The sequence below is a fragment of the Tenrec ecaudatus genome, chromosome 14 (assembly GCF_050624435.1).
Source record: "Tenrec ecaudatus isolate mTenEca1 chromosome 14, mTenEca1.hap1, whole genome shotgun sequence".
In the NCBI taxonomy this organism is placed as follows: domain Eukaryota; kingdom Metazoa; phylum Chordata; class Mammalia; order Afrosoricida; family Tenrecidae; genus Tenrec; species Tenrec ecaudatus.
Window position 1 is genome coordinate 74,344,977 of NC_134543.1, and position 18,718 is coordinate 74,363,694.

Consider the following 18,718-nt stretch of genomic DNA (forward strand, 5'->3'; position numbering starts at 1 on the left):
ACATTGGCACTCAATTATTCCCTTAACACAAGAACACTTTGTTCTAATAATCCAGCATTTTTTGATGGTGCTTGGGGTCTTAAAGGCTTGAAGATATAGATAAAGAAGCTGAGAAGCAACAAAGCTCACATGGAAGAAGCATACCAGCCTGTGTGATCATGAGGTGTCAATGGGATCAGGTATCTAAGACCCAGAACAAAACCATACCCAAGGTGAATTGGGATAGGGGATGGAGGGGAGACCCAATGTCCATCTGTAACAATTGGACATCCCCTAACAGAGGGGTCATAGGGAAGAGATGAGCCTGTCAGAGTGCAGGATAGCACCGATGAAGCACACAACATTCCTCTAGTTCTTTGGTGTTTCTTTCCTCCACTATCATGACCTCAATTCTACCTTACACATTGGATTAGACCAGAGCATGCACACTGCTACAGATAAGAGCCTGTAACACAGGGAATCCAGGATAGATAAACCCCTCAGGGCCAACAAGGAGAGTAGAGATACCAGGAGGATTAGGAGAGGGTGGGGGGAGATAGGAGAAATGATCACAAGGATCAAATAGAACCCCCTCCCAGGGGAATGAATAATGGAAAGTGGGTGAGGGGAGGTGGAGGATAATGTAAGATAGGAAAATAATAATCTATAACTTATCAAGGGTTTGTGAGGGAGGGTGGGTAGGGGAGGAATGGGGAAGAAATGGGGAGCTGATATCAGGAGCTCAAGTGGGAGGAGAGTGCTATGAATATGATGATGGCGGCATATGTGCAAATGTGCTTGACACACTGGATGAATGTATGGATTGTGATAAGAGATGTAAGAGCCCCCAATAAAAGTATTTTAAAAAAATAATTTTAATAGTTAAATAATTTTGTAGTATTTTACCTATTAAAATAATTTTGTAGTATTCTAGAGCCTTTCAGGTGGTTCTTAAATATGTAGAAGGAAATTGTAGTAGAGTGTTATAACTAACTATTTTGAATTTTATTTTTGTTTGTTTGTTACCTTCCCTCCTTCCAGAGTGATGTAAGAGAGAAACAGAAGACCCTAGTTGAACAGCTTCTGTCTTTGTTAAACAGCTCCCCGGGGCCGCCTACTCGAAAACTCCTCGCTAAGAATCTAGCCGTTCTTTATAGTATTGGAGACACATTCTCTGTTTATGAGACAATCGATAAATGTAATGATCTTATTCGTAGCAAAGATGATTCTCCTAGTTACCTTCCCACTAAACTGTAAGTTAAACATTAAAGCTCACTAGAAAATTAAATAATGTGTCCTTTGCCTACAGTGTTTGTGAAATACCAAATTACTTAGTTATTTTGAAACTGAATACATACTGAATTTTATTCATTCTTACTTTTTAGATCTAGTATTTTCCATTGACCAAGAAATGTTGTTTTAAAAAAATTAGAGATGTTTAAAATCTAGATTTAAAATTCTTATTATTCTCACCAAAATTTTAGCACTTCAATATTAAGAAAAAATCATGTCTGTGCATTTTTAGTGTTCTTTTAGTTCTGTAATTGTTGGTAGTGAAAATTAATGATAAACTGCTTAGTTTCTTTGTCCATAGGAACTGGTTTATCATACATTGTGTCATATGTGGTAGCACAATAGTAGTTCCATAGAAATTTTTGTTGATCCCAGTTTTTAGCCTTTTGTATTTTCATAAAGCTTTTAGACTTAAAACTTGATGGGAACAATTTTTGTATGTTTATTCTTAATCTTCAAGTCTAGCCTTGATTACCTAATATGAAATTGACTTTGACTAAAATATTGTATTATTTTATTCTGTAAAAATAATTGAAGGGGTAGAATCTTTATTCTAATTTAGATTAATTGAAAATGAATACCATTCTTTTAAAGTTCTTCATATTCAGAGTATATATATTTTATATTTAACTCACGATTTCATATTTAACAGTAGAAGACATTATGGGAAATTTTACCCTTTAAAGTTAATCACTTTTATATGTGTTCTAAGATTTTTTTTTTATTTCTGTTTGTAGAGCCATGACTGATTTCTAATTTAAATGTTGTTGCAGTGCTGCTGTGGTGTGTTTAGGTTCCCTGTACAAGAAATTGGGTAGAATGTTGGGTAACACTTTCACTGATACAGTGGGAAATATTCTTAAAGCAATGAAGAGTGCAGAGGTAAGTAGGTTCAAACAAAGAAAAAAATAGCATTTTTTAGGTGTGATAGTGTGTTAATTCTTAGAACAACATATATGGCAAGCATAGATAGATGTGCACATAACTATATTCTTAAATCAAATATGTCCAAGTGATCCACATGTGTCTGTGTATTGAATCCTTATTAGAAAATTAATAATATTGTGGAATTTCATGTATTCACCTAATCTAAATGGGCAGACATTATTTGGCACCTTTTTGCTCTTCTCATTTACACCTTTCATCTGGTACCAGTCATTAGTTCCAAAGTGAGTGCTGTTATCAGAGACTCAGACTCATTAATTGGTAATGACTGTGTAACTGTTGGATGGAGTGATTACTGTACCACTAGGGGCAGAGAATATAACCAGGGTGGAAAGGATATGGAGAACTGAAGTGTGACCAGGGTCTGAATGGCTTTTTGCTTCCTAATACAGTGTGTTTCCAACCCTCTCATCCTTGGCTTGTTTGTATCATTTACCAGTGTGGATCACCCTTTGTTCTTAAACCTATTTCTTAATTTGATTTGCAAGATAACTACAATCTTTCTCCAACTTTACTTTTTTTATTTAATAAATCTTTATATTGGGGCTCATACAACTCTTATCACAATCCAGACATACATCAATTGAGTAAAGCACCCTTATACATTCGTTGCCCTCGTCATTCTCAAAATTCGCCTTCCACTTGAGTCCCTGGAATGAGCTCGGTTTCCTTTTTTTCCCTACCCCTCCCTCCCTGCTCCCCACTTCTCCCTTAATAGTTTATAAATAATTACTTTATCTTATCTTACACTGCCCGGCATCTCCCCTCACCCACCTTCCCATTGCCCATCTCCCATAGAGGAGGTTACACATAGATCCCCAAGATCGGTTCTCCCTTTCTACAACTCCTTCCCTCCCAGTGTCGCCACTCCCACCGCTGGTCCTGAGGGATTCATCCGTCCTAGATTCCCTGTGTTTCCAGATCCCTACTGCACCGCTGTACATCCTCTGGTATAACCAGGTCCGCAAGGTAGAATTGGGATTATGATAATTGGGAGGGGAGGAAGCGTTCAAGAACTAGAGGAAGGTTTTGAGTTTCATTGTTGCTACACTGAATCCTGAGTGACTCATCTCCTCCCCACTACCCCTCTGCAAGGGATGTCCAGCTGTCTACAGATGGGCATTAGGACCCCATCACGCATTCCCCTCATTCACAATGATAATGATTTTTTCCCCCCGCCTTTGTTGTTTGAAACCTGGTCCCCTCAGCCCTTCATGATCACACATGTTGGTGTGCTGCTTCCGTGTGGGTTTTGTTGCTTCTGGACTAGATGGCCGCTTGTTTACTTTCAAGCCTTTAAGTCCCTGGACTCTATATCTCTCAATAGCCTGACACCATCAGCCTTCTTCACCACACTTGCTTGTGCACACATTCATCTTCAGTGTTTACGTGAGGAAGGTGATCACACAATGATTGTTTTTGTTCCTTGGTGTCTGCTACCTGGTCCGTTCAACACCTTGTATTCACTTATTAGACTTGTGTGCTTCTTCTGTGTGGGCTCTGTTGCTTCTGAGCTAGATGGCCGCTTGTTTGCTTTCAAGCCTTTCAGACCCCAGACGCTCTGTCTTTTTGATAGCCAGGCACCATTAGCTTTCTTCACCGCGTTTGCTTATGCACACATCTGTCTTCAGTGATCATGTTGGGAAGGTGGTTATCATGGAATGACCATTTAGCTGGGCAAGGTGCTATTGTATTGAGGAAGTGTGCGTGAGGAGGCCCAATGTCCACCTGCTACCCTACTACTGAACCTATAAATATATGCACATAGGTCTATTTCCCCCATAATCATAAATATATTTACTTATGTACATATCTGTATTTAGGCGTCTCTGTATGTCCTTTACCTCCTACTCCTTTCTTCTATTTCCTTACACTTTCCTCCTGTCCCACTACCATGTTCAGCCTTCATTCTGGTTTCAGTAATTCCTCTCAGTTACCTTGCCCCCTTGGTCACTCCCTACCAGTCCTCCCATCCCCTCCCTCCTCTGGTTTTGAACCACTTGCTGTTCCCTTGTCCCTGTGTTGGCCAACACCTCCTCCCTTCCCCTACCTCCCACGCTCTCATGTCCCTCCAGGACCGTTGGTCCCGTTATTTTCTTCTCTCATTGTTTGTCCAGCCTATCTTGTCTAGGTGGACCTGCTGATATAGTAATATGTGCATACAAATGCAGATGGCTTTGACAGCGCCCAAGTGGCACATAGGAACATGGCTTTGACAGCAGCAACACCGACACACTGATAGGCAGAAAAGCCACTAACATACAAAATTTACAAGGTTGAAAAAAAAAAAGAAAGAAAAGACAAAACAAAAAGATAGCAAAAAAAGAGAAAAAATTGCTGGTAGTTCAAGGTCTGTTTGTTGGCCTTTAAAAGTGTTTTCCAGATGAATCTTGTGGGGTGCCATGTTCTGGCCCCAAAGTCCATCCTTTATATTCCCTTGGGATCTCTTTGCTCTGCTTCCCCCGCTGCTCCATTGCACGCCCCCAGTGTTTGCCTCAGTGTGTTGGGGTCAGCTCAGTTGCACATCCCCCACTGTGTCTCCAGTGCTGTCCCGTGTAGGGCCATGGGTCGGTGCAGGATGTTGCATCTCGCAGTGTTGCCAGCTGAATGGTCCTTTCTGTACGATGGGCCCTTTGAGCCGGGCTATCGGCCTGTGGGCTTGGTGGGCCCAGGTGTGCTCCACTACATCCTTTCTCCTTCCTTTGTTTCAGCTTCTTTCTGGGTGTGGTGTGGTGGGTCAGTTCCTTTCCCACACCAGACGATCTATTGTCATTTTCTGTGGTACTCCCTTCGAATGTGGGGGTCGGGCTAATTCTGGATTGGGCCAGCGTATGGTCCACCCTCTTTGTAGTAGTCCTCCGTCCTTTACATTGCCCTCCTTGTTTGGTGTGTCATGGTGGGGTTCTCCAACTTTACCAAATACTGTGATCTCGTCAATTCTATTTTTATCCATCAGTATATTTGTATTTAAAAAAAAAATCTAATCTGGGAACCCTAGTTAAGCACTTTTAAAAATAAAACTCTGTAATAGCTACTGTTCAATTACTTTGGAAACAGTTTACAAAATAGCTCTGAAATATTTTATAGAGATGTTTATAGTTTACATGGGAGAATGCAGGTGTAAAAACTGTTAAGTTTCAAGATGTTATTAAATGCTGGTGAGTAGCTTCTGATTTAGAGCATTCCTGTGTACAGCAGAACAAAACACCGGCTGGTCCTGTACCATCCTTACAATCAGGACTGTGTTTGAGCCTATTGTAGCAGCCATCGTGTTAATCCATCTCTTTGAGGGTGTTTTTTTGCTGACCACCTACTTTATCAAGCATGGTATCCTTCTCAGTGGACTAGTCCCTCTTGATATTACGTCTGCAGTACATGAAACAGAATCTCATAATGTTCATTTCCAGGGAGCATTTTGGCTATCCTCATTCTAAAGCAGATTTGTTCCTTCTTTTGCAAATCCTGGCTATCTTCAATATTGTTTCCCAATATCATCATTTAAATGTATGAAATTTTCTCTGGTCTTCCTTATTCATGATATGGCTTTCACATGCATATAAAGCAATTGAGAATACCATGGTGTGTGTCAGGTATATCTCTGTGTTAGTCTGGGTTGACTAGAGAAACAAAATCTTAGACACTCATGTGTATAAGGAAGAGCTTTATATAAAAGAGCAGTTATATATTGAGAAAACATCCCAGGCCAGTCCAGATGAAGACCATAAGTCCGATACTAGTCCTTAAATTCCTCATGCAGCACATGCAATGGTCCTGAATACAGGAAGATTACAGGCCAGTGGGTAGAAATCTTGTGGATCCAGTGGCAGTGGGAACATCTCAATGCTGGCGTGTGTCTCCACGAGTCTTTTCCAGCTCTCTGAGTTTCTCAACAACAGGAATGGAAGGCAAACAGACTGGGTCTAACCTCCAGTTGAGCTATTTATCTCTGTCGCACCTCCAAATGAGGTCATCAAATTTTGACCTGATTGATGGGCTAGATTCCACCCCTTCCCTCAGGTTGACAGGAGCTTATGTAACTACCACAATCACAGTCCTCAAAATAACAGCGTTGCTTTTTACACTTTTGCAACAACTGCTTTTTTATATTGTTCGATTTTATAACTGCTGCTTCCACAAGTATTTATTGTGGAGCCAAGTAAAATGAAATCCTCGACAACTTTAATGTTTTTTCCATTTTCCATTAATGGTGATAATGTTTCTCATTAGTCCAGTTGTGAGAAAGCTTGTTTTATTTTTAGGTGTAATACAGCCTCTGTTCAGGAATCAATAACCCAGAACAAAATTCTATCACTGTGAATAACAAGGGACACAGAGTGGAGACCCAAAGCCCACCTGTGGACAATTGAACATTCCCTTACAGAAGTGTCACAAGGAAGAGACAAGCCAGTCAGGGTGCAGTATAGCACCGATGAAGCATACACCTTTCTTCTAGTTCTTTAATGCTTTCCCCCACTCCCCACTCTGATGACCCCAATTCGACCTTACACATTTGGCTAGACCAGAGGACATACAATGGTTATAGATAAGAGCTGGAAACACATGGAATACAGGACAGATAAACCCCTCAGGGCCAATAATGAGAGTAATGATACCAGGAGGGTAAGGGTAAACTGAGAGGAATAAGGGGGAACTGATCACAAAGATTTACATATAACTCCCTCCCAGGGGAACGAACAACATAAAAGTGGGTGAAGGGAGATGTTGGACAGTGTAAGATATGACGAAATAGTAATAATTTATAAATTATCAAGGGTTTGTGAGGGAGGGGTGCCAGGGAGGGAGGGGGAAAATGAGGAGCTGATACCAAGGGCTCAAGTAGAAAGAAAATGTCTTGAAAATGATGATGGCAACATGTACAAATGTGCTTAACACAATGGATATATGTATGGATTATGATAAGAGCTGTAAGGGCCCCCAATAAAATTATTTTTTTAAATGTTTAACATATTTAAGTCTGCTTGTTTTCAAAGCATGTTTCTATAAGAACATTTCTTTTGCTCAAGAATAGTAATTTTAAACTCCGTTTCCATTAACCCCTTTAGTTGAGTTATGATACTTTTTAGACCCTATGATTGACAAGAGTTTTAAAGTATTGCTTAGATTTTATGCTCCCCTGTTTATACTTTTATGATTTAGTTGATCTTAGATCACTGCAGTTCATAGATACCAAAAAGATTCCCAATAGTGATAACGTTTGAATCTGAGGTAATATAAAATTCAGAAATTTTCCATTAACCCTCATTTTATTTTTTCTGCCTGTAAATGTTGTTCTCCTTAAATAAAGACACATTATTAACATTACTATAAAAGTGATACTAAGTTAGTTGTTTTTGTCTTCATTCAACTTTACTTGCATTTAATAGTCCAGACTTCCAGGGGTAACAGAAGTCATTTGGGCATTTAATATAACATCAATAATAAAAATGTCTACTTTTTTGTTGTTTACTGTGTGCAAGGTGATGTGGTAAATGTTTTACTCACAGTTGCTTATTTACATCTCCAAGTAACTTGATGAAGGTCACGTTATTTTATAGATGAGGAAATAAGAAAAACTTAAATTTAGGAGAAAACAACAGGAAGACAGTTCTGGGGACCATGGGAAAGGGGGGGGTGGGGGGAAAAGGAAGTGTTGTTAACAAAGGGACAAGGGAGCAACCAGTGATCCAAATCAGTGGTGAGGAGGGTGTAGGAAGCCTGGTAGGGTGTGATCAAGGGTAATATAACGAAGAGGAATTTCTGAAACCCAAATGAAGACTGAGCATGATAGTAGGACAAGAGGAAAGTCAAAGGAAATAGAGGAAAGAGCTAGGAGGCAAAGGGCATTTATAGAGGTCTAAATAAAGGTTTGTCCATATGCAAATATATTTATATATGAGTATGGGGAAATAGATCTATGTGCATATATTTACAGGTTTAGTATTAAGCTAGCAGATGGACAATGGGCCTCTGCTCAAGTACTCCCTCAATGCAAGAATACTTTGCTCTATTAAACTGGCATTCCATGATGCTCACCTTCCCGACAGGATCACTGAAGACAAAGCAGGTGAATAAGCAAATGTGGTGAAGAAAGCTGATGGTGCCCAGCTATCAAAAGATATAGTGTCTGGGGTCTTAAAGGCTTGAAGGTAAACAAGCGGCCATCTAGCTGAGAAGCAACAAAGCCCACATGGAAGAAGCACACCAGCCTGTGCAATCATGAGGTGTTGAAAGGATCAGGCATCATCAGAACAAAAAAAATCATATCATTGTGAATGGGGGCGGGGGGGCGGAGAACGGAGTGGAGACCGAAAGCCCATCTATAGGTAGTTGGACATCCCCTTACGGAAGGGTTGCACGGAGGAGACGAGCCAGTCAGGGTACAGCATAGCAATGATGAAACATACAACTTTCCTCTAGGTCCTAAATACTTCATCCCTCTCTACCCCCACTATCATGATCCCAATTCTACCTGGCAACTCTGGCTAGACCAGAGGATGTACACTGGTATAGATAGGAACTGGAAACCAAGAATTCAGGGTGGATGATCTCTTCAGGACCCGTGGTGGGAGTGGCAATACTGGGAAGTTAGAGAGAGGGTAGGGTGGAAAGGAGGAACCGATTACACGTATCTACATATAACCTCCTCCCTGGGGGATGGACAGCAGAAAAGTGGGTGAAGGGTGACGTCGGACAGTGTAAGATATGACAAAATAATTTATAAATTATCAAGGGTTCATGAGGAAGGGGGAAGTGGGAGGGAGGGGAAAAATGAGCTGATGCCAGGGGCTTAGGTGGAGAGCAAATGTTTTGAGAATGATGAGGGCAATGAATGTGCAAATGTACTTTACACAGTTGTATGGATTGAGGTAAGAGTTGCATGAGCCCTGATAAAATGATTTAAGAAAAGAAAACTTAATTTCATACAGCTGTAAGAGACAGGTGTTAAAACCGCATCTTGTTAATTATAAAGCCCAGACTCTTAATCTTTGAATTAAATTACCTGGCCCAGTAAATAATAACAAAATATTAATAACCATAAAATTATTAAATGCTGTAAATCATGTACTGTACTAGAATTTATATATATTAACTCATGAGTTAAGTACTATTGTCCCCATTTTATAGATTGAAAACCACATATACTCTCAAAATTGTGTGTCAGTCTGCAGTTTCATTCTTACTGTAATAACCATTTATTTTTTATTTGTTTTTTTAATAACCATTTATTAAATGCTTAGCATGCAGACTTTTGCTGGCTATATTTTATGTAATATCATGAAATAATCACATCACTCTTGAAATTTATACATATTACATGTAAAAAATACAATTAAGACTAAATTAGAAACACTTCATTAAAAGAGGACTTATTAATCTTTATGTCATAATGGGTTGATTTATATGTGTAAAAATCTGAATATTTCTCTAATATGTGAGATAAACTTTAGTGCTTGCTGCTGTTCATAGTGGGGTTTTGTTTTAAAATCCTAAGACTTTTTTTTTCTTCTTTGTAGTCTCAAGGTCGGTATGAGATTATGCTAAGTCTGCAACATATACTAAATGGGCTAGGAGCCGCTGCTACACCTTGCCACAGGGATATTTATAAAGCTGCTCGATCATGCTTAACAGACAGATCAATGGCAGTTCGTTGTGCTGCTGCAAAGGTAAATTTTATTAGCAAAGTTTCTAAAAATTCATGTAAATAAAATGAAATCACTATTTCTACTCATTTATTTGAGAAAGTATTAGTATTGGTTCTGTAATCTTAGAGGTACAACCTTGGCAAACCATTAGATCTAGCTATCTCATTGTAACATAAAAAAGATTGGCACTCAGAGAGATGAATGAATTTCCCAGGATTCATCAGGTAGATCACAACACTTCAGAGGTTGAAGTCAAGTGTCTGGGTTCTTAAGTACTCATTACACTCTATTGTGCTTCCTTTGTACAATTGTAGAAACAAAGATCCACATGGCAAGGCATCACATAGTGGGGGGGGGGTTGTTTGTTTGTTTTTAATCAGGTCTCAGCACAATTAATTGCTTTGATTGTATAATAAAGCTGTTCTGTGTTGAGGTTATTCTTACATATGCTCATATCTAATTCATTTTTCATAACCAATTGATGTTATGCATGATTCTTCAGCCACCCATTCCATTGTGGGCATTTTGCTTTGTAAAGTATAGGCTTTAAGTATTCCATTGTTGTACCTGTGATCATTTTTTAGATGCTCTGAATTTATATATTATTTTTGTTAGATCTTATGTAGCTGTAAGCCTGACATTTTTATTTGTTTTTTTATTTCTATTTTCTATTGAGTAGTGTCTCCTTGAACTTCAGAATGAGGCTGTGTTTATGTGGAGCACAGATCTCGACAGTGTGGCCACATTGTGCTTTAAATCCTTTGAAGGTTCCAGTTATGATGTGCGGATTTCTGTTTCAAAACTGCTGGGTACAGTATTGGCTAAAGCTATAATTACTACAAGTCCAGGAGCAGGTAAAAATTTATGTGATTAATTTAAGAATGTGTTCAAAAAATTTTTTGCAGTTAATTTAAGCAAATATATGCAGCATGATTGCCATCCACTGTTTCTTTTGCAAAGAAGCAGGGTATGAACTAGCATGTGTAACATTGTTTTAGATCTAAAGAGTCTGTTGTCTTAAGTATTAGCCAGCAAGAAATATAATCTTAATCTCCAATTTCTTTTAAGCTTCGTATGTGAATAATTGTCTTAGCATTTCTTTGGTTAGTATAAAGGAGCAGTGATATAGATCAATCCAAATGATTAAGCACATGAGAACTAGCTAACAAGGAGTCCTGGTAGTGTCATGGTTACATTGTTGGACTGTTAACCATAAAGACAGCAGTTCAAAACCACCAGGTGCTCCATGGGAGAAAGATGATGCTCTCCACTTCCATAAAGAGTTACGGTCTCAGAAACTCACAGCCACATTTCTGCCCTGTCCTAGGAGTTGCTATTAGTCAGACGGCAGTCAATTTGGTTTTTTTACTAACAAGCTGGCAATTTGAATTCACCTAGTTGTACCTTTAGAGACAATTGGTGATCTGCTTTTGAAAACATGGAGTCCCCGTGAGTCATATTCAGCTTGATAACAACAACAATCTATGAAAACACTGATGAATAATAATAAACTCATTTTATCATTTGCTTTCCAAATATTGAACATAGAGTTGCTGGTTTTGCAAAAAATAACTTATTTTAGAAAGATTAATACAAGACTGGTCTCAGTGAGGTAGAATTTAAAGATGTCCCAAATGTCTGAATTTTCCAAATGCTATACCCCTTCATTATCTCTGATCTCAACCACCATTCCTCCCGTAGTATATTCCCCCACATCTCAGAGTCCTGCAATTCACCAGAAAGTGTACCAGATTCATGAGCCATTAAGGAAATGACTCATGTGGTTATTGAAGCTAACAAGTCCCAAATCAGAAGGGTGGCATGTGTCTGGAGGATCCTCTTCATTCATTACCAAATCTGCATTGTTGACTTACAAGTCTGGGGAAATTGGTGAATTGGGTCACAGCAATAGGTTGCTGGTTCATGTCCCCCATACCAGAGCTTAGGTGGAGGCAAGCCAGAAGCAAGATCCTGAACAAGAGAACGAACATAGTAACAGCTGTTCAGTGCTGTTACAGAACTACGAAATATCCCAAAGCAAAAGGTCTTACTTAGCCAAGCAACAGAGCATGCTGGGATTCATGTTTAGATGACTATACCAAAGTCCTGGGCCAGCAGTCTTTTAGAGTAGTTACTGGCATATGATTGTTCATCAGTACTAGTCTTCTGCGCATGCTTAGTCATGAAGAGGCAGTGACAAAGCTGGCATCTGGCCCACATCTGGAGCATGGATGGAGGTGTGGTTTTTGCCTTGTGATGTCAAAAGGTTAGGTAGAAAAGACTGTGATTACATCTGTGCACCTTTAGTGATTTTAGTGAGTCAGGTCTAATCTCAGCCAGTTCCATGATCCCAGTCTACTGTTTTCTCAACTAAGGCAGCTGACAGTTTGCCTCCTAAAGGGAACAAATTGAAAACAGAGATTGGTTTTTGTAAGGAATTTTGGGGCACGAAACAGAACCAAAGATCCAATCGGCAAAATTTAGAAGCAGGCTTTATTGGGAGGCTTGCGGGCGGATTCAGCAACTTGGGGAATTGAGCTATTGAAACCGCACTTTGGGAAATTTAGGCTGCGGTTTTTATACCCCTGCTGGCAGACACAACTGGGAAGGGTCCAAGCTGGGGAGGATCTGTGCACACGGGTACTTCAGAAGGGAGAAGGTCTTTGACCTTATCTATATGCCAAGGACGGCTAGAGTGGAGTGTGCATATCTTCAGAAAACATTCTGGCTCAGGGAGGAGCCGGCTCTAGGAATTTGAAGGTTGAGCAGGGGAGAGGGGAGATCAGTGAGAGAGAGAGGTCAGTGAAAGGGAGGTCTATGAGAGGTGAATTCTGAGAGCCAAGCTGAAGGCACCGGATTCAAAATGGAGTCCCTTTTGCCAAGACCAGACAGTTTTATTTTTGCACAGACTATAACAACAGGTGTAGAGGCTAAGATTTACATCATTATTGGAGAACTATAGAAGGGCTATATTAAGAAGTTACCTACATTGCAGAGTTAGAATCTATTTGATGACACCATACACCACCACCACCTTACTCCTCAGTCATCCTTAAACAAACAGTATCATTGGCATCATCTAGGAGGTTATAAGAAATGCAAAACCTGGGCCCCAATCCTGTTAATAAAAATACTCATTTTAACAAGACTTTTTGAATATTGAAAAGCAAGGAGGTTACTTTGAGGACTAAGGTACAACTGACCCAAGTCATGGTATTTTCCATTAATTCATATGCATGAGGACACTAAATAAGGAAGACCGAAGAAGAATAGATGCACTTGAATTGTGCTGGCAAAGAATATTGAAAGTACCATGGAGTACTAAAAGGATAAACCAATCTGTCTTGGAAGAAGTAAGGCCAGAATGCTCCTTAGAGACAAGGATGACGAGACTTGGCCTTACAAATAATTTCAAGTTATTCTATTACTGATTTTATTCATGGAGCACTAAAAAAGTTTTCTCTATTTTAAAATGTATAGCCTTGTTGTTTTATCTACATTGCGGGGGGGGGGAAGCAATGGGCCTTATTAATGTGGTATAGACTTTAAGATGTCATTGATGTGGAACTTCAGGGTCCTTGGTAACTTGACCTTGGAACTGTTCTTTTATTTTGTGCATTGCTGTGTTTGTCTTGCATTTTGTTTGAATTTTTATTTTATCTTTGTTTATATTAATGTTGGCTTTCTGCAAATCAAATTCATGCATTAAAATTTAGACTGTAAAATGTGAATCACAGTTTTGTTTTGTCCTTCGTTATAGCAGCCTCACGTCAGAGCATTCGCAAAGTCTCTCTGGAGGAAGTTCTGGAGTTATTAGGAACAGGGTTTCTCCGTGGGAGTTCAGGATTTCTTCGAGCCAGTGGAGATATGCTGAAAGGAACCAGTTCAGTCAGTAGGGATGTTCGAGTTGGAGTTACTCAGGTTGGAATCACAAATCAGAATCCAAATATAATCCTCACTGATCCATGATGACAGTTTTAGTTTCAGATGGCAGTCAGAAGTGACACCACACAAGTCCATAGTTAAGATCTCATAATCACGAATTGAACTAGTGAAGCCAGAATACAAGAGAGCCTCATTTATGCTACACAAAGAACATTAAAGATATGCCTCTTTGAGTTCCTACAAAGAAACTTACTTTGCTTCCTTTGAAACACAATACTTCTTTTGTTTCTCTTTGTCTCGGCCTCACATTTAATGTGTCTTGTGGTTTTCATCATTTATCTGTCTTTAGGGTAAAATAAGCAGTTAAGTATGTATTATTTAACATGAACAATATTTCCACTTTACATTGTTTCAACTCCTAAATGAAGATTATAGCATAAAGTCTACTAAGTTCCTAAATTCTTTGTCCTAAAGAAGCATAACCCTTAGAAAAAAATAACAATAAAACAGCAGAGGTCTCTCTATTTCTAGAAAAATCTTTTTTTCCTAATGCAGCAATGATTCCTAGCAAACTTATAGTTTTGAAAATTCACATGTCATTGTATTATACTGTATATTAGACTTCATGAAAATGTAATATGTAACAAGATAATTGTTATTAGATTATGGGCTGCTAAGAAACTGATTGCATAAGAAAACTCATTTTTATATATTTGGAGTATTGATAATCACTGAAAATAGAGAGCAATGAGTCATCACTATATAAACACCTCTTCCAGGTTTCCAGAACGTCTGTTCCCATCATGTTAGAGTATTAGAGCATAGTTGATTCTTACAATCTGTTCATCTCTTTGATTTTTCTTTTCTTATTCAGAATTTTAAATGGCTTAAAACTTTTGTTTATCCAGGTCCCAGATGTGCTTTACATATTTAGCTGACTGTGTTGGTTATCCTAAAATTTCTCTCAGCCTGACCAAAATAAAATGGAAGCAGCATGAATCAAATAGCATGTGAAAAACCTGTGTGTTTCAGTTTGGGCTTTAATGAGTTCCATGATAGGGCTTCAGAAAGTTCAGGGGAAAATTGAATGAAAGGATACTGAAATTTTTTCCCCACAATACTCTTTGTAACCTCCTTATATGGAAGGGAAAATACTAATATATAATTGAAATTATTACATATTTTTTTAAATTAAATTTTCTCTTATTTTTTCTTTAGGCTTATATTGTATTTGTTTCAACACTTGGAGGAGCTTGGCTAGAGAGGAACTTTGCCACCTTCCTTGCTCATATACTAAACCTGGTGTCACAATCATACTCTCGAGCTACCCAAGCCCAGGTTGATGCTGTCTGCTGTCGCCGCTGCGTTTCATTCATCCTTAGAGCTACTATAGGAGGCCTTCTTGGGGAAAAGGCTCAAATTGCTGCTGCTAAGGAGATTTGCCAGGCCATCTGGAAACAAAAGAAAATCATAGGTAGTAATACTATTTGTTTTCCCAATACTGAAGGAATTGTCCCATTAGAAGCCCACACTTATATATTACTATGTTAATATAAAAACTTTCTTTTGTAAAAGAAGTTAGTAGTTTCAATAAAAGTTCATGAGAAAGACATAAATGATCTAACTTGATAAGAATGATCATATGAAAACCATCTTACATTTTAAGACTAGTTATAACAGTCCCTCAGAATTATTATCTACCTCTTATAGAAGTTAATATAAAACATTTTGACAAAATTAGTCCATCTCAGTTCCTATACTAACTGGTAAGTTCCTCTACTACAGTGGTTCTCAATGCCGTGAACTCCAACCATAAAATTATTTTCGTTGCTACTTCATGAATGATTTTGCTACTGTTATGAAACGGGCAACCCCTATGAAAGGGTTGTTGGAACCCCAAAGGGGTCACCACCCACAGGTTGGGAACCATTGCTCTACTAGTACATTTTGCTTATCTTGAATATCATTAAAATTAAAATCCTTTTAGATTTCCCTTGATTGTGCTTTCAGTGCCACTTGCTAAGAGAGTAATAAGGGATCCAAATCAAGGTTGCTTGAATGACATCAGATTAAAATCAGTTGCAGTCAAGTTGATTCTCATTTGTGGAAACCGTGTATGTACAAGCGTGGAATAGTGCTTCATAGGGCTTTTAGTAGCTAGTTTTTCAGTAGATCACCAGACCTTTCATGCAAGGCATGTCTACGTGGACTTGGACTGCCTACCATTCTATTACTAGAAAGCCTGTTAACCACATTTGCCACCCAGGACTCCTGTACATCAGTGCAGAGTAAGTAATTCTTCCTTCAGTACTTAGCTAAACCACGTTTTAGTTACTGCTTCAAGAGTTTCTTAGTAATTAAGTGGCTGTTTTAAATTTCACATTTATGTTTTTCTTCTACTTATCAATATATTTTAATAAAATATTGATTGTATGTTTAATTCTTGCACTTCAACCAGATACTGTAATGAGTGATGGTAATTTGGAAACCCGGCTTGGATCTGCAGATGTAGCAGCCAGCCAGCATATGCTGATATGTGCTTTACAAGAACTGGGGAATCTTATCCACAGTCTCAGCACCACAGCTGCACCTTTGCTGCAAGATGCAAGTGCAGGTATGGCTATTGTGGTTGGTTTGAATACCTTGTGCATACTTTTAATCTAGACAATATTTCCAAGAAAGATGTCCGTGATGTACCTCACTTATTCTACTATAGATTATTTGGGGATATTTTATGAAATATATGTTTGAGTCTTTTTTGATTTCTTAATTAGAAGTTCTCTAAATATCTTCTTTCTTTTCTGTGGGTATTTAAGATAGTATGGAAACACATACAGAGAAAAAAACCTTAACCCAGATCTCTTATCTGAAATGAAAACATGAATATGTATATGATACAGGTAATTCAGCTCTGGAAAGGTCTTTGCATTCCTTATGTCTTTAAAGACTATTTTGTCATTTTTATAACAGCTTTTTTGTTGTTAGGTGCCTTATGTCAGTTCCAACTCATAGCAACCGATGTAAAACAAACCAAAATGCTGCCCGGTCCTGCACCATTCTCACAATTGTTATGTTTGAACCTTTACTGCAGCCACTGAGGCAGCTCAGCGCCTTAAAGGTCTTCTCTTTTTCGTTGCCTCTCTTTTTTACCAAACATGATGATGTCCTTTTGCAGGGACTGGGCTCTCCTGACAACATGTCCAAAGAACTTGAGGCGAAGTCTCACCATCCTTGCCTCTAAGAGCATTCTGGTTTTACTTCTTCCAAGAAATAGGAATTTGTTCTGTTGGCAGTCCATGTTACTTTCAACATTCTTCACCAGTACCATAATTCAAATGCATCAGTTCTTCCTCAGTCTTCCTTTGGCATTGTTCAATTTTCATATCATATGAGGTGACTGAAGATACCAAAGTGCCATCTTGCTTTTCAACACTTTAAAAAGGTCTTGTGCAGTAGTGCAATATATTGTTTGATATCTTGACTTGTTTCCATGAGCTTTGATTGTCAATCTAAGCAAGATAAAATCCTTGGCAACTTCAGTCTTTCCTACATTTACCATGAGCTACCTATTGCTCCAGTTGCGAGAATATCTATTTTCTTTACCCTCAATTGTTTAGTGAGACTTAATCCATACACCATAAAATTCACCCATAAGCTATTATGTTTGTGCTTTGTTTAATCCTGGGGTAAGTATTGTTTAAATAGCATTCTTGAATTGTCACATAAAGCTGTGTGATGTATTTTGAAGAAAATGTTTGTTGAATTATAGCAAAGATAGACTGTTTTCTTACTAATAAAACTACTATCTTCACACTGGACTTAGCAAAGCCACGATTTTATTTAACAGTTTGTTTTCAGGTCAACTCAATACAGTAGATAGTGCTTGAACTAAATATATAGATTAAGTATATTTGAAGGGTGGAAAAATTAGTAGATATAGAAAAATGTGGCATTCATCTTAGATTATTTGTTATTTATTGGTAGTGTTTAATTCCTAGACTGGATTAGTAATGATCTCAAGATAAAGTAAATAAAATATTGGTTCATTTTAGGAAATAAAAGTTTGGGGTTTTTTTTCTTGAGTTAATTTAAACTAGTTTCCATTAGATAAATGAGAAATGATCTTGGGTATAAATAATTATAAACATTTGATGTGTGAAGATACATTTCTTATCTATATGTGACCATTTCATGGTTGGGTTTTACCTGTATACCTGTGATATAATTTGTTTGTTCTTCCTTCCAGGTCTTCTTGACGGTGTCATTTCAGTTACTATTCATCCTAGCCTAGCCGTCCGACTTGCAGCTGCGTGGTGTTTACACTGCGTTGCTGTGGCGTTACCTTCGTACCTCACACCACTCTTAGACCGTTGTCTTGAGCGACTTACTGTGCTCAAGTCTTCTCCTGAAGCAGTGACTGGCTTTAGTTTTGCTGTGGCAGCTTTGTTGGGAGCAGTGCGACATTGTCCCCTGGGAATTCCTCACAGAAAGGGCAAAGTAATGATTTAATTCTCCATACAGAATAATAATATTTCAAGTTCTTCGTGAAAACATTATAACCTGTTTATGTACTGCTGAATGACAGCCTTACAGAGCAAATATTTGAGCAGCCAGTTGTACTTCTCTATGAGTGTTAAATATTATCAATACCATTGCTGTGAAAAGCAAAGGGATAGTTACTTGCATCCTACACATTTAATAGAGTGCTTTTCCCCCTTCATTTATTACAAATATCTCCATTTTAGCAATCTGAACACGAGGACTTTATTTTGCTTTATGTCTAGCCCTACCATATGCATACAAGTTGGGCTGCAAAAGAAATCTTGAACGGCATTCAGTAAGCTTATAGTTAGAGGTATTGGTGGTACCATTTTGAAATTACCTTGTAATTATAAATGTATTTATTTACTGTGTATATGTAAACAAAACAAAAAGCCTTACTGCCATTAAGTCTATGCCAATTCATAGCAGCC

At 38.3% G+C, this 18,718-nt stretch overlaps 1 protein-coding gene across 3 annotated transcripts in view; it reads left to right on the plus strand.

Moving 5' to 3' along the window:
• HEATR5A (HEAT repeat containing 5A) overlaps positions 1-18,718 on the plus strand; it is a 164,296-nt gene that overhangs the window by 32,628 nt on the left and 112,950 nt on the right. For 2 of the 3 annotated variants that reach the window (XM_075531220.1, XM_075531222.1), the window contains exons 3-10: positions 1,021-1,232; positions 2,046-2,154; positions 9,732-9,881; positions 10,540-10,714; positions 13,621-13,781; positions 14,964-15,219; positions 16,204-16,359; positions 17,992-18,242. In XM_075531220.1, the coding sequence (XP_075387335.1) occupies positions 1,021-1,232; positions 2,046-2,154; positions 9,732-9,881; positions 10,540-10,714; positions 13,621-13,781; positions 14,964-15,219; positions 16,204-16,359; positions 17,992-18,242 (1,470 nt within the window). The remainder of the gene's footprint in view (positions 1-1,020; positions 1,233-2,045; positions 2,155-9,731; positions 9,882-10,539; positions 10,715-13,620; positions 13,782-14,963; positions 15,220-16,203; positions 16,360-17,991; positions 18,243-18,718) is intronic. The other variant, XM_075531221.1, reaches the window with a different exon arrangement.